This window comes from Syngnathus typhle, linkage group LG17 (genome assembly GCF_033458585.1).
Source record: "Syngnathus typhle isolate RoL2023-S1 ecotype Sweden linkage group LG17, RoL_Styp_1.0, whole genome shotgun sequence".
Taxonomy (NCBI): Eukaryota; Metazoa; Chordata; class Actinopteri; order Syngnathiformes; family Syngnathidae; genus Syngnathus; species Syngnathus typhle.
In genome coordinates this window covers 1148605-1163226 of record NC_083754.1, presented here as the reverse complement: position 1 = coordinate 1163226, position 14622 = coordinate 1148605, and the positions used below count along the sequence as shown (strand labels likewise).

The 14622-nt window shown below is 46.0% G+C and overlaps 2 protein-coding genes and 1 long non-coding RNA gene across 5 annotated transcripts; 2 read left to right on the top strand and 1 right to left on the bottom strand.

Moving 5' to 3' along the window:
• Window positions 1-1146: 1146 nt before the first annotated feature.
• LOC133170686 (uncharacterized) lies at window positions 1147-3731 on the top strand. The gene is made up of 3 exons (XR_009718615.1): window positions 1147-1384; window positions 2139-2227; window positions 3129-3731. It is a non-coding gene; the product is annotated as an uncharacterized LOC133170686 (long non-coding RNA).
• Window positions 3732-6153: 2422 nt separating this feature from the next.
• luc7l3 (LUC7-like 3 pre-mRNA splicing factor) lies at window positions 6154-10630 on the bottom strand. 3 transcript variants are annotated; one of them, XM_061304052.1, is made up of 11 exons: window positions 10406-10630; window positions 9952-10018; window positions 9833-9872; window positions 9607-9751; window positions 9448-9525; window positions 9268-9372; window positions 8992-9153; window positions 8559-8896; window positions 8193-8455; window positions 7889-8127; window positions 6154-6796 (listed from the first exon to the last, which is right to left on the bottom strand). In XM_061304052.1, exons 1-10 carry the CDS (start codon window positions 10502-10504, stop codon window positions 7922-7924), a joined length of 1503 nt encoding a protein of 500 aa, XP_061160036.1. In that variant the 5' UTR covers window positions 10505-10630; the 3' UTR covers window positions 6154-6796; window positions 7889-7921. The 3 variants fall into 3 exon arrangements, with proteins under 3 accessions (XP_061160036.1, XP_061160035.1, XP_061160037.1); XM_061304051.1 differs by having other exon boundaries at window positions 6154-8127; XM_061304053.1 differs by having other exon boundaries at window positions 6154-8127; window positions 8199-8455; window positions 10406-10629.
• Window positions 10631-11071: 441 nt separating this feature from the next.
• On the top strand, window positions 11072-14622 carry ankrd40 (ankyrin repeat domain 40). Its single transcript, XM_061304054.1, has 5 exons — window positions 11072-11598; window positions 11956-12104; window positions 12189-12809; window positions 12880-13061; window positions 13146-14622. The coding sequence occupies exons 1-5, from the start codon at window positions 11441-11443 to the stop codon at window positions 13287-13289; spliced, it is 1254 nt and encodes a 417-aa protein (XP_061160038.1). The 5' UTR covers window positions 11072-11440; the 3' UTR covers window positions 13290-14622.

Below are 14622 nucleotides of genomic sequence, written 5' to 3'. Positions count from 1 at the left end.
CGCAATTCACGGGGGATTGGAATGGACTTGTGCAATTTGCTTTGGAATGCTTTAGGTGAGCTTGCAGAAGCAAACATCAACGTGATTGACACTTGTCAGTGGAGTCAAGGGAATTTAATGGTTCATGTTGCATCCTTTTATGGAAGGGGGGCCGGGGGGGGGGGGGGGTGTTAAGTTGCTGTGTTAAGTTGCTGTGCTAAGTTGCTGTGCTAAGTTGCTGTGCTAAGTTGCTGTGCTAAGTTGCTGTGTTAAGTTGCTGTGTTAAGTTGCTATGTTAAGTTGCTGTGTTAAGTTGCTGTGTTAAGTTGCTGTGGTAAGTTGCTGTGTTAAGTTGCCGTGTTAAGTTGCTGTGTTAAGAGGTTTTGGCTGCAGCCTCTCATGCACAAGATGCTCTCAAAGAGAGTCCGAATAAGAAACAAATCAAAATCACATTATGCACGAGACAACGTTGTGGCGAAGGGCAAAACGTCAAGACGCTCTCACATGGTTGCATCACATTACAAATAGCAAAGCAAGGTTGCTAACAAAAATGAAAGATGACTCTGGTTCCATCCATGTCTCTTTGATTTTTGTTTTTGCAAAATCGAAACACAGCTTGATTTTCTCGTTTGTTGCCCGGAACATGTGAGGAAAATTTGAACAGTTTGATTTTTCATTTTTATTTCATTTATAGCATGAGACACAAATGGAATAATCCTGCTCGTCGATTTGTTTGAGGTTGACACCAGCATTCCATCAACTGACCAGGAGATGGCGACAGCGTGGCACCTGAAGACGATCTCGCAGCACACCATCAGATGTTTTTGTTGCTCGCCTGCAACACACACTTGTGTTTTTAATCTGTTACTGATGCATTTAGAAGCCTAACTCTTTTTCTGAACAATGTGTATTAAGGCTTTTATTGCAAAAACGACCGTGAATAATCAGGCTTTTATTTGAAATTGAAGGGAAAAAAAAAGTCTTTGTTTTTAAAAGCCTTACTTCATATGAGGTACTCTGATTCCCGAGAGCTTTTGTTTCCCCTCTCAAATGTATCAGCGCAATTAGGCGCTCTGCTGAGCGTGGATTGTCAGCCCACACTGGGCCGGCACCGCTGCTCCATTGGAGAGCCCCTCTGCAGATGTGATTAGAACAAAACAAGTACAGCAACGCAGACAAATGGGAGAATTAGACAACATCAAAACATTCCTTCCCAACAGTCTTGACATGGTTCCACATACATACAACAGTATAGTTTTAAAAGAGTTCATGAAGGCAAATGACAGTTCGATATGTTGACCTTATCTTTGCATGCTTTTTTTTTTCTGTCTTCCATTTAGTTTGTGGTAAGACGGTGGATGTGAGCTCGCTGCCGGACCAAAGAGTGTGACAGACTGCGAGCGAGGTAAATGCGATTAAGATGGGTCGGCCGCAATCTTTAGCGCACATCTGTAGGTCCTGTCGGGATGACAGATGGAATGGGATCAGTCTCTCCACAGAGTAAAGGATCCTACCCTTGTCCTTGAGGGTGGCGGCAGCCAGATGCTGATAAAGGTGGAGAAGATGGAGGAGCATGTATTAAGCACATACGTGAAAACTTGATATTAATAGTTGATATGGGCAGGTGGGGCCGCTAACTATTGACCCTTGACCTCTTGACTTTCATGTTTGAGTGGACTCCTCCACATCAAAAGGTTCATCGATATTACTGGAGGCCGGCCGTCCACCAGCTGATGCCCCGGGGTTCATCTGGAAGATGTTTGTTTTTGTTGCAAATCAAATTAGCTGCTTGTATATATTCATGAGAGGAGAATGAACGCTTGCTTGCTTCTGGCTGACCCATGGAGCCACGACTGCCGCCAATTCTTCTTCTATTCAAGCAAGCGGCGGTTGCGCTTTGAAGCCCGACACGAGGCTTTTATCTTGTTATCTTGTTATTTCATTGTACTCCCGTGCGCAATGCCCGCCAGCGTCCCGGGAGGGGTGCAACAAATACCATCCATCCCTCTCTCATCCATCTCTCACACCGCCGACAATAACAGCGCTGGGAGGGTCCAAAGGAAGAGCTCTGCTTTTTGCTTGAACTACAACGGGAAGGAATTACCAATTGACCATATGCTATCATGACAAGCCTAATGAATCAGATTCATTATTCATAGGGCGGAAAACACGTGCCACGGAAGGGGAGGCAAAAGAGCATTATCAGCACTTTCTCCGAGAGGAAAGCAGATGGAGAATGCTGGAGCTTGTGAGTAAAATGAATACAACAGAAAAAAGGACTCCTATTCCATCCAACTGTAGTCAAGGCATGCAATTAGCTCACGCTCTGTTATTCTTCGCATTAAATCAAAAGAGACGGACAAGTCATTCAAGTCTCAGGTAACTATGATCAATAAAGCATGATGCTACCGCTGATCCTTAGGATGTATTGATCTGATGGCAATCAGCGGCGAATGCACGGCTCAATAATGATGCCAAGAGAAGGAGAATTCATTCCCTCTGACAGACAAAGATGAGATATAAGCAACAAGGCCCCAACATGGAATGAAAAGCCTGTCTGTGATCGATAACTAAATAGGACAGCTAATGGAGAGCCAATGATGCGGGAGCTAAAACAATGGCAAAAAAAAAACCCCTCATGGAGTCTCGGCGGCGCTATGCCTGAAAGGCTGCACGGCAGGCATCCCAGCATCTTGTGTGAAGTAATTAAATGTTAGGCCAATGGAATATTAGTGCTGCAGCTGTGCAATAGAAGTAGGAGCACGGCGCCTTTAGGGCAAATTGAATTCCTTCATCAAAATGTGAGTGACAAGCATGAGAGAAGCTGTGAGGCTCCGTCATTAATCAGCACGGTGACAGCACAATTGATGAATTGCCTCGGTAACATCTGCGGGATGCTTTGCCTCTTGGCCTTCAACTAAGATTGAGTGAAAGTACGCAGACCATTATCCATTCGGACTAGTTCCCTTGGGCCAACGTGCAATGTCTTTTAGTGAGCGCTTTCAAATGGAAGACACAAGCTCTATGTTCACTCGGGCATATACTGCCCCCTGCTGTTGAGTGTCGGCTCGTGAGTGGACGATTCGTTCAAAGGAACGACTCTTTTCAGTGAACGGATCACTTGCTGAAGTTATGCGTTCTTTTTTCAGTTCGTATGACTCCAAGCAACATGCAAGAACGTCACTTCTCCCACACCGTAGGTGTCGGTAATGCGCCTTCAAGCTGGTGCCACCCCACCTCGCCGGAAAAACAAAACGAAGAAGAAGAATGACGTAACTGCTCCTTCACCGACGAGTCAGCGCAGGTCTCTTACCGGTTCATCTTTATCATATTTACCAGGGAGGTGCGGTCAGATGAGGCAAGGGATCCGTTTGCTGTTCCATTCTTCCTTCACCATACTGATGGAATCAAATCGAGATTTGAATTCTATGCTCCTCACGTCTGCAAGTGCGCTATAGTATGGTCGTCGTTAGGTTTCATTATCATCTTTAAGGTCTGCAGGCGCAAAGCATGAAATGTCGCTAGTGACGCTGTAGGGCGACGTTATAAATGTATATCTTTTATGCAATTTTGACCTTTTTGTTAACATGCACGTTATACTGGAGCTCATTATTGCTGAATACTACCAATAGTTTGAGATTGAAAGTGACAACCAAATTGGCTTTGGTTGTTGACCTTGATGTTTTCATTTTGCATTTGTTGGATTGTAGTTGATGGTGTTATTATATTCAATATGTTTGTGTTGGAATAAAAGGTTGAAAAAAAAAAACGTTATGCTGACATTTGTTCGTTTTGGGAACATCAGCTCATATAACAACGTAGAACACATACATATACATACATATATAAAGCAGTTAACCAAATGTCTAATTTTTATGTTTTGATTGGCGAATATAAAAACAAGGAATAAAACTTGTGACCTTTGACCATGATATTTCCCTAATAAAGCGGCCTGTTATTAAGTACACTTGAAAATAGCGGTGCTATTCCTGGGGGGGCGCGTGTGACCCTGGGGAACAGGCTTTTTTTTTGGCAGTACTAGAATAAAGTGTAATTGCGCGTTTACTACAGCAGGGGGCAGTGGCGCTCTCATTGTTACTTCTGTCACGTTTGCGACAGTGCAACATTTTACGACTTACAAGACAAGTTAGGACAGTCACGGTGGGGAGGGGGGGCGCGAATAGTTTTCTTCTTGCTAGGGGGGGGCGTAACAGAAAATAATTGAGAAGCACTGGGTTAAATAAAGGTTAACCTAAAAAAAAAAAAAAAAAAAAAAAAGTGAACCCTGAACTTTGAACCCGCGGTGACCCCGCGGTGACCCCGTGGTGACGCGGTGACCCCGTGGTGACCCCGCGGTGACCCCGTGGTGACCCCTGGGTGACCTTTGAACCCTGAACTTTCCACTCTAGTTAAAAATCGAAAATGTGCACATGACCCCGTGAACTTTGAACCGACCTTTGACCCCTGGGTGAACTTTGAACCGACCTTTGACCCCTGGGTGAACTTTGAACCGTAAACTTTGACCTTTGACCCCTAGCTAATTACGTTTTTTTTTTTTTTTTAAACCGGCATAGCAGAACGATCCATGGTCTTCAGATGCCGCGCTGTCGCCATCTCCTGGTCAGTTAGTGAAATGCTTTTGCTGATGTTTTTTTTTCTCTCGATTAAAACAAATCAATTAGCCAGTTGGTTTTCTTTATTTAATATCTATTATCAGACAAAACCAAATTGTGAATCAGTCACCTAGGCTATAGCAGAACAAACAATCCATGGTCTTCAGATGCCACGCTGTCGCCATCTCCTGGTCAGCTAGTGAAATGCTTTTGCTGTTTTTTTTCCCTCTCAATTAAAACAAATCAATCAGCCAGTTGGCTTTCTTTATTTAATATCTGATATCAGACAAAACCAAATTGTGAATCAGTCACCTAGGCTATAGCAGAACAAACAATCCATGGTCTTCAGATGCCACGCTGTCGCCATCTCCTGGTCAGCTAGTGAAATGCTTTTGCTGTTTTTTTTCCCTCTCTATTAAAACAAATCAATCAGCCAGTTGGTTTTCTATATTTAATATCTGATATCAGACAAAACCAAATTGTGAATCAGTCACCTAGGCTATAGCAGAACAAACAATCCATGGTCTTCAGATGCCACGCTGTCGCCATCTCCTGGTCAGCTAGTGAAATGCTTTTGCTGTTTTTTTTTCCTCTCAATTAAAACAAATCAATCAGCCAGTTGGTTTTCTTTATTTAATCTCTGATATCAGACAAAACCAAATTGTGAATCAGTCACCTAGGCCAGTGCTTCTCAAATAGTGAGGCGCGCCCCTATTCCTGGGGGGGCGCGTGTGACCCTGGGAAACAGGCTTTTTTTTTTGGCAGTACTAGAATAAAGTGTAATTGCGCGTTTACTACAGCAGGGGGCAGTGGCGCTCTCATTGTTACTTCTGTCACGTTTGCGACAGTGCAACATTTTACGACTTACAAGACAAGTTAGGATAGTCACGGTGGGGAGGGGGGGGCGCAAATAGTTTTCTTCTTGCTAGGGGGGGGCGTAACAGAAAATAATTGAGAAGCACTGCATTACTGACACCTACTGGTTGAAGTCATATGAACTAACCCTAACCCCCCCAAATGTATGTTAATTACCAGATGTTGCCTGAGCTGTGATTGTTTTTCCAACCAAGATTCAAGAGTTTTTTATTCGCCATGTTCGCCACCCGCCCGGCAACTTGTCGGGGAGCTTGACACGCGGGAAGGAAGGGCGAGAAGACTTGCGGCTTTGTCACGGACAGCGAGGCCTGGAGGTGCGATCGAGACGAGGAGCCGATGGAGGAGAGGGATGGCGTGGACGGCGGGGAAGCATGCCTGGTACATCCCTTGAAGGGGTGCTGTTGGATTACGACTCCGCACTCGTCCTCAATGGAATATTAGCAGGTGAAAACCAATCATTTGCAACATCTTAATAGAGCTAAATGTGTTTTTATGATTGAATATCTTGCTTCATTAGCTGGGTGGCAAAATGCTTGCTCTTATTTCACTGATGTAGACTTTCTTTAGTCACTGCATAGAACAAAAGGCAAAACATTTAGTCCTTCATAGTTACTCCTTAACACAACTGGTGACTTTTATGAGGCCCTACAGAAACTCTATTCATGTATACAAAAGACAACAAGGGTCAAGTTTCTACCTTTTATTTCTCAAGACCACATTTGAACATTTGAAGCTGACCAAACCTAAACATCTTCAGCCTTCCATCAAAATGAATGGATCAAACGGAAACCGGTATTTTTTTTTATTTTTTTTTAAACAGCAAAATGAGCAAATCTTAAGCTCTATGTGGAAGGGGGGGGGGGGAGCCATGCCCCGCCAACATTTTACATTATTCAAAAGTTAAAAAAAAAAATCATCAGAAAGAAGTAGGACGTCACCTGACACCAAAATAAACTACAAGTATTGTTTTCCTTCCAAGAGGTATTAATAAATGCAAAGGAAAAAGGGGAGATTGTTTAAAAATTAAAAAAAAAAGAAGGAAAGGGTGAAGTCCGCCTACCGCTTTTGGTATTTCGGGTGAGGTCCGACCGATGTCAAAACCCCTCCAAATACATATTTGATTAACTACAACGACTCATCCAACTATGAGATCACCAGAGACACGAAAACCAACGAGGTTATATTTTCCTCCCTCTAAACATGTATGTTCTTGATTTGATAAAAGCAAGCCACTACGCATATGTGGATCACCTTGTTTATAAGCTGCGACGTGCCAGGATCCAAGAGAGGCTGGGGTGACCTCCTCTTCTTCCTCCAATGGATATCTCCTGTTGGACAAACATGGTCATAAAATGGAATGTTAGTAAGAGAGACCAGCGACGGCTTTTCTAGAAAACAACTGGCTCAGCAAGAGCAGAGAGAACACGGCACAAAGAAAATGACAAAGTTCCTCTGACACGCCTTGTCATCATGGTTTGCCTGAAAATGCTCACCGACTGTCTACAAGGTCGGACGCCGCTTTGAAATGACGTCATTTTTGGAGTTATGAAAGTGAACAGATGTGACAAACGCGCGATTCAATTACGTCTCGCTCCAAAAACTTGATGATGAAAGCTAAACAACATACATCTTGGCAAGAGCATTGACAAAAGGATGTGGGTAGAGAAAGGAGTACCTGGGGTGAGTACCTGCACACTTTGACAGTCAGAGAGTATCCTTCATTTTTAATTTGCCCTTTTCACATGTGGTCTCGCTCACAACACCAACGCTGTGAGGTGTGGAAGTCAGCTGCAAATTATGCCATAAACCCTAGCCTCCAGTTAGTAAGGTAGGTTGTCCGTGAAAGGCTCCTAGAACTACCCCAACCACCACCACCACCACCATCAGCCCACCCCGCAAAACACACACTGCAAAGCATTGTCAGGCACATGAAGGAATTGCATGGAATTTGCTGGTCTATGTGTGTGTTTATATTTATTATTATTAAACAAAAAAAAAATCAAATCATCCCACCTAAGGGGACACATAAACACACTTTTGACGTTTAGCCTATGTCGAATCAATACTGACCACCAAATTGGTGGAAGGTTAACTGGATAATGTCATCTTTGTTTTTTCTCCAGCTCCATCTCGGAGGATGAAAAAGCAATCCAAAACGAGGGGTACCTCTGGGCATGTTTGCTCAGGGCTACACTGGCCTTTCCCTCTTGGCTTGCTTTGCGTGAATGCTTTCTACCTTCTTCTCATTCATCGGGCCTAGTTCTTCGTCTTCAGTGCATACTTATGATGCAAAAACAGGATATGGTACATCAGACAAACATTTTCAGCGTTGAAGTGAATGCAAAGAAGGAGGCAGGGTAGGGAGAGTGTGTGAAGGAAGGGTGTGGGGAGTCAGGGGGCGAGGAGAAGGACACACTTACCTGAGTCTGATCTGAGGTCCTATCAGATCAGTTTTAATTGGACTGAGTGTCACCTTCAGAAAGGAGGAGCTCTTGCTGGCCGTTAAGGAGAGGCGGGGAAGCCGAGGCGGGAGCCTCCGCCCCCACCTCCATCGGCTCCGCATCGGTGGAAGCCTTGACGGCGGCGGCTGCTTCGCCGTTAGAGTTCTTGTCTTTCTTGGAGTTGCTGCTGCTCTTCTCCTCCTCCGACGTCTTACGTTCTGGAAAAAGAAAAGCATCATGGTCATCGGTGTCCGTCTTTGAATCAAAGAGTTACGTCACGTGCCTTCACCTCTTTCTTTTGAGGAGCGCTCTTTGTCTCTCTCCCTGTCTTTGTCTCTCTCTCTGTCCCTGTCCCTCTCTTTCTCTCTCTCCCTGTCTCGGTCCCTGCTGCGGCTGCGCTGGCGATGAGACCGGCGCTCAGCGCTTCGCGACCTCTTCCGGTCGCGGCTGCGGGAGCGTCGCTTCCGGTCAGGGTGGTCACGGCTGCGTCTCCTGTCCCTGTCCCTCTCTCTTTCTCTTTCTCTCTCCCTCTCTCGATCTCGGCTTCTGCGGAATAAGGAAAGGTCAGTTTTGCCAGACGTATTAAACAGCAAAGAGACCTGCAGATGATGACTCTTGAGTGTATGTACAGAAGAAGAATTTGGGTTACCTGCTTCGTCTGCGCTCACGCTCCCTGTCTTTGTCTCTGCTCCTGGACCTCCGACGATCCCGGGAGCGACTTCTTTTCCTATCTGACGCTCGGCTGGAGTGGCGGCTGTTGGATTGGCTTCGCCGTGCCCGCCGGTCTCGATCCCGGTCCCTGTCACGTTCTCGGTCCCTGTCGCGCTCCTTCTCACGTTCGCGCTCCTTCTCCTTTTCTTTCTCGCGTTCTTTCTCCTTTTCCTCCTCTTCTTTGCGCTTCTTTTCTCGTTCCTCCTTCTCTTCTCGGTCTTTCTTCACGGCCGGGTTTTCCCCCTGCGGGTCCTCTGAGCGACGTCGGATTTTCTCCTAGTGGAAGTCAAGCAGTGTTCATTCCAAAACGCCATTGCTGCTAAATATGAACTGTTACTTCCACGTTATCTGCCAAATTGTGGCCATATTACCTTGAGCTCCTCGACAGTGGATTTGATCTTGGCGTAGCCCATATGCTGCTTTCCCATCAAGTGGTCATCCACCCGAGACTGAGCGTCACCCACAATCAGGAAGGCTCCGCACACCTCGCACACTTCCATCTGTTTCTCCTGGGCTGCAAAGCTCTCGATTGTCTGAATGGAAAGACAGCATATCGTATTTTGTTGAACAAAATCTCACATTGTCCCTTCAATTCCGATAAAAGAGACAGGAGACGTGGGCCGATGAGGCTCAGTTAGACGGCTCACCGACGGATTGGCGCTGAGCAGTTCCCTCTCCTCCTTGAGCTGCTCAACCAGCTTCATCATTCCTTGAGCCTCCTCCACGCGGCCCTCCGAGCCCAGCTCCTCAATCTACGCAAAACAAGGTACAATGTTAAAACAGCCGTGCAAGTGAAAAAGAAAAGAACAGCATCATTTTCAACAAACCTGTACGACTAAATCTTCAATCTTCTCTGTCAGAACCTGAGCCTTCTCCTCATTCTTTCCTACTGGAGCAGGAGGTTGCTGTGAAAAATAAAGTGTACCTTAGCAGCGAATATAATTGGCACATTTCCAGGTATTAGAAGAGCAAAAGACAAAACAAACCCCTGCATTCTGCTGAGCTTGGGAAAGTGCAAGTCGAGCGTGCCCTCGCCGAATTCGCCGTTCCACTTCGGCCAGGAGCGACTGGAGATAGCGCAGAAAATCCCGCTCGTATCCCTCCTTCATGTAACGTGAGCTCTTTTCATATCTGAACAACACACACAAAAATATGAAGAACTAGTAGGCAAAGGAAAAGACATTGCACAACATTTTAAGACCCATTGCTTACACTTTGCGAAGGTTTTCATCGTGGATTTTCTCACAAGGGCCTTCGAAAAGAAAATGGAAATTGTTCATCAGTGACAGTTCAATTGTCATTGTTGTGACATCAATTCGAGCTTGACCTACCCAAATCTGAGCGTGTGTTTGTAAATAATTCCGCTGGACAGAAGCCACACAGATAATATCGACATACCTAGAAACACATACGAGACATACTATTTCAAGGTCAACAGATTATAGCCCGAGTTATCGATTTCGACAGGTGAGATCAGTTGAAGTGAAACATATTTTCGGATTAAGGGTTCCAATCTATTCGCAATGCATGCGAACGATGCCTCATTGTGAGGTCCATCATTCGCAGGCTAACAATGGTTCAACGTGTGTGCTTTCATCTATGCCACCGTGGGCCACCGACATTCAATCGAGTGTATATTTACGACTGTTTTATTGAGTAATTGCACGAATAACCGCTAACAAATATTCAAAGACATCAACAACGCGATTATGCTCCGCAAACAAACGTTCAGTTACGTTAGCGACATGCGCACGAGGCTAAAATTAGCCAGAAATGCTATCTTACGCTCTCGTCGTCCCATTTGACGTTACATCTCTTCTCGTCAGGGGCCAAATTTCTGTCTCGGCCCATTAACTCATCGAGCAACTGAGCTGCGGAAAGCATTTTGCTCAGCTTGGAAGTATTGGCGTTAAACGCAACAATATACAGCGGAGCTGCAGTTCACACCATCCCAAAGCGCTCAAAGTACATTGAATCAAAATGGCATCTACAGTGACGTCACCCCTCACGAACATGCGAAAGTGAATTCGACCTTTGACCCGGAAATGCAACTGCAGAACAATGGACAAGCACACATACATCATAAAGCTATTTTGTATGGCTATTATGATAGTGCACTTTATTTATTTATTTATTATACACGCAACATACACAAATCCCCCCTTAGTTTGTGTGTGTGTGTATATATATTTATTTATTTCATTTTTGTGGCCACGTTTTGTTTTATTGATTTGATTCATTTCTAGTTTATTTCAACCCATGTCAAAATGGAAATGACATTTTGGTTTATTTTGTTTTTTTGCTACTGTTTTGAATCAAGGGGGCATGTTCTTAAAAAGTGTGCTCTTGTATGTATCTTGGTATGTGGTGTTTTTAGCAGCATTTCAGTCAATTGGCCACATTCAAGATGGCGGACGCACCGCCGTATTGCAGTCAGAGCTCAACCCGCTCAATGCGGTCTGAGTAGTCGTTGTAACGTCCAAAGGTGTCCCCCGCGATGTGGCGGTGCTTGTGGCAACCCGCACCGAAGGAACGCAGACAACGCCGACAAGATTGCCTGGAAATCGGGTGTTGACTGTCACAGTACAAACGGAACCGAATGCAAACGAAGACGCGGCTTCTGTAACTCCAAAGAATCTGGTGGCTAAGTCGCATTAGCGGAAGCAGTTTGTTATCACCACCCAAGATTAGCACCAAAGATTGCAGTGGGCTGTCCCCGAGTCAAGCTAGCAAGCACAGTAGTTCATATTTTAGCCCGGTGGACTGGTTAATGCTGTTTGGCCAATATTGCTTGTCAGGCTAACTCATTTAGGTGATCTCATGAACTCTGAAATCTGTGCAAACATGTCCACCATTTCGTTGGATAAAGAACTCCAGGAGCGACTGAGAGAGGCGTCTGCAATCGGGGACATCGACGAAGTGCGGACATTGGTTGAGAGTGGCGTCAACGTCAATTCACAAAACGAAATCAATGGATGGTAAGTTGAAGCACAAAGACATCAGGTGAAGTGACGACGTCACGAGCCACCCAAAATGTTTGCCTTCACTTATTGTAAAGAACAGACAACTTCAAGAAGTTGCTTGGTGAGTTACATGGCTTTGTGATATCCAATTAGGTGTAATCCTTAGGTGCTGCCTGTCGAAAATCCCTTTAGTGCTTAATCTGGGGTTTGAAACAAAAACAAAACAGGGAGCAAACCAAATATCAACAGGCACATTGCATTACGAATGATGAACGTGTCTTATTTTTGACCTTACCTCATCCTGTCATTTGATTCATTCGAGTCTGCTCCTAGGAGATGATGGTTTTGGCATCTTGTCTTTCATCTCACCAGGACTTGCCTGCATTGGGCATGCAAGCGAAACCATAAGCAGATCGTGTCCTACTTACTTAGTAGCGGTGCGGACAAAGACATCCTCACAGCTAAGGAAGAGCTGGCCTCACAGCTCACGTCCAAAGCGGAGATCAAACGGCTTTTAGGAGGTAAACCACAGCGCCTGTCGTCGTTTTTGACTGGGACCTTTCGATGCCGAGCATAGACGAACGCTGTTGTCCTTCTGCCTACAGTTGAAGTGGAGGACGTGCCCGAAGTCAAGGAACCCGAGTTGCCCATCATCCCCAACTATTTGTCCAACCCTCCCTTCTTATACTCAAAGATGGATAACAAGATGGAGCTCCTCCTTTCTCAGCACCTGGCACAAAACGGATCGGCGGAACACACCGAGTCCACGGACAGCACTTCGGCTCCACTTTCTCCAACTGGGCACTTTAAGAGCTCGCAGAGCCTGCCGTCTGACGACCCTGTTCCGCCAACAAACTCCGTCGCTCACAGCCAAGTTCAGCCCCGGGAATTCGTTCCGGCGGCCGAGCAAAACGGCGCGCCGCTCGGTTTGGCCAACCGCACGGTCGTAAACTGCACCGTGCCGGCGGATCTGTCGGTGGAGCCGCATCTCGTCAACCACGCCGTGCAGCACAACGGGAGCGTGTGCTCGCCCCCTCTGGCCTCGCCCGGCCCGGGTTTGGCTTGCGGCAACGGCGCTCAGGTCCAAGCTCCCGTGAGCAACCCCAACCCGGCAGTGAGCAGACAGCAATCCGTCCCGCAGCAGATCGGCTACAGTCAAGCGGGTGGACCTTTGCCGGCCTTCCAGCCGTTCTTCTTCACGAGCACCTTCCCCGTCAATGTGCAAGGTGAGGGCAAAGCGACTGACACTATTTGCATCGTAGCGCTGAACGAGTGAGTGTCCCTACCCCTCTGTAGAATTAGTACTGAAGGTGCGCATCCAGAACCCAAACGCCCGTGAGAATGACTTCATCGAGGTGGAACTGGACCGCCAGGAGCTCACCTATCGTTCTCTGCTGAGGGTCTGCTGCCGTGAATTGGACATCAGCTCTGAGCACGTGGAGAAGATCCGCAAGCTACCAAACACCATGTTGAGAAAGGTAACTAACGGGCCTTTTCGTCAAACGTTTGCCGTTCATTCTTAGGTTGTCAAATGGGCTGTACGTGATCTTTTCCCCCTCCAGGACAAGGATGTCGCCCGGCTGCAGGACTTTCAGGAACTGGAGGTTGTGCTGGAGAAATCCGAGGGCTTGTCCTTGTTCTCCGGCCCGGGGGGGCTGACCGACAGACCCTGCTACAACATGACGGCCTCGCGCCTCACCTACTAGACACCCCACCCCGCCTCCCAGGTTTCCCTGCTTGGTTCCTTTCCAGTTCTCGAGCTCTTTGTCCTGATCCGGGCCCTTTGGCTGCTTTGGTGTTCCTCACTTTTGTCGTCCGAGATGACGAGAGATGACGTACGCGGGCCCCTTCTCTCCTCCGCCTTGTGCCAAGGCTCCAGGGGAACCACAACATCGGTCGGGGGCATTAGCTTGTCTTCCTGGGGTTTCTGCAATAGCCTTATATGGACATGTCCATCCATCTACAAGCAAGTGGTCACGCACTATTTGCATAGGCTGGAAGATGTTCCAGCTTGCTTACACACCTTTGCACATGCCGTTGCTTCAACCTTGGTGTCTTGGAGTCGCCGGAATGGGTGGTCGCTTTTAACTGCTGTCTGCACACAATGTGGAAAAGAAAACTTTGAGTTATTTCCCTTTCCCACGTGTACCAATCGAAGTTTGTTTTAAAGTCCCAGATACCTCACCGCCTCGTTTTTCTTTTATTTCACCTGCCGGTAAGCAATATCACAAAGGAATGCAGCTCGACAAGTTTGTTTGTTGGGTCAAGTGGAGAGGAATGGAAGTTCTTTTTTTTCAACGACAAAATGGGGTGTTGCCTCCTTATCGCCCACCTTTCTCAACGCCTGTTTTTTTGGTTTCTAGTGGTAGCTTGATTGGATTTTGACCTGACTCACCTAAAACTGCACTAACAAGCTGACGTTGAATATCCTTTTTCGTCTTTTTTGTTGAGAGCCTTGTGTCAAATGGAAATGTTAATGCTGCTGCTCTTCTATGTACCATCATGTTCCGTTCCCTGACAGTGGTCCCACAATCAAAAGTTCTAACAGTTTCCTTTTCATAGGTATACCAGAAGCTCTTACTTTATGAAATCTATTTTTTATGAACAAGCATAGTTTTGGTTGCGTTTGTTTTGAACCAAATAGGCCTGTTGTGTTTGTGTCAAAACGTTAAATGCCAGAAGTTCAAGTTCACGCATGGTGTGAAACAAAGTGCAATGAGACAATGTTAAAGACTTTATGAAGACGCGGCCAGACAGGGTGAGAGCGTCGTGTTGAAAAAGTCATGAGTTTATGCCTCATGTTTGCTTCTGCGAAAAGGAGACTAACACTATCGGTGGCTTTGTTTAGTGTTCTAGACTACACAGAATACACTTTGACTTAACCTATGCATCCAGAGTCTGATATTTTTATAAAAGATGTGTCCTGTTGTACTTGCAGAAATAATCATAGGCACTGTTGAAGGTTTTTTTTTTTTTTTTTTTAGTTTTGTTCTGGAGACCCGTTTATGTTCTTTGATAAAGCATGGTGAATGGACCTCA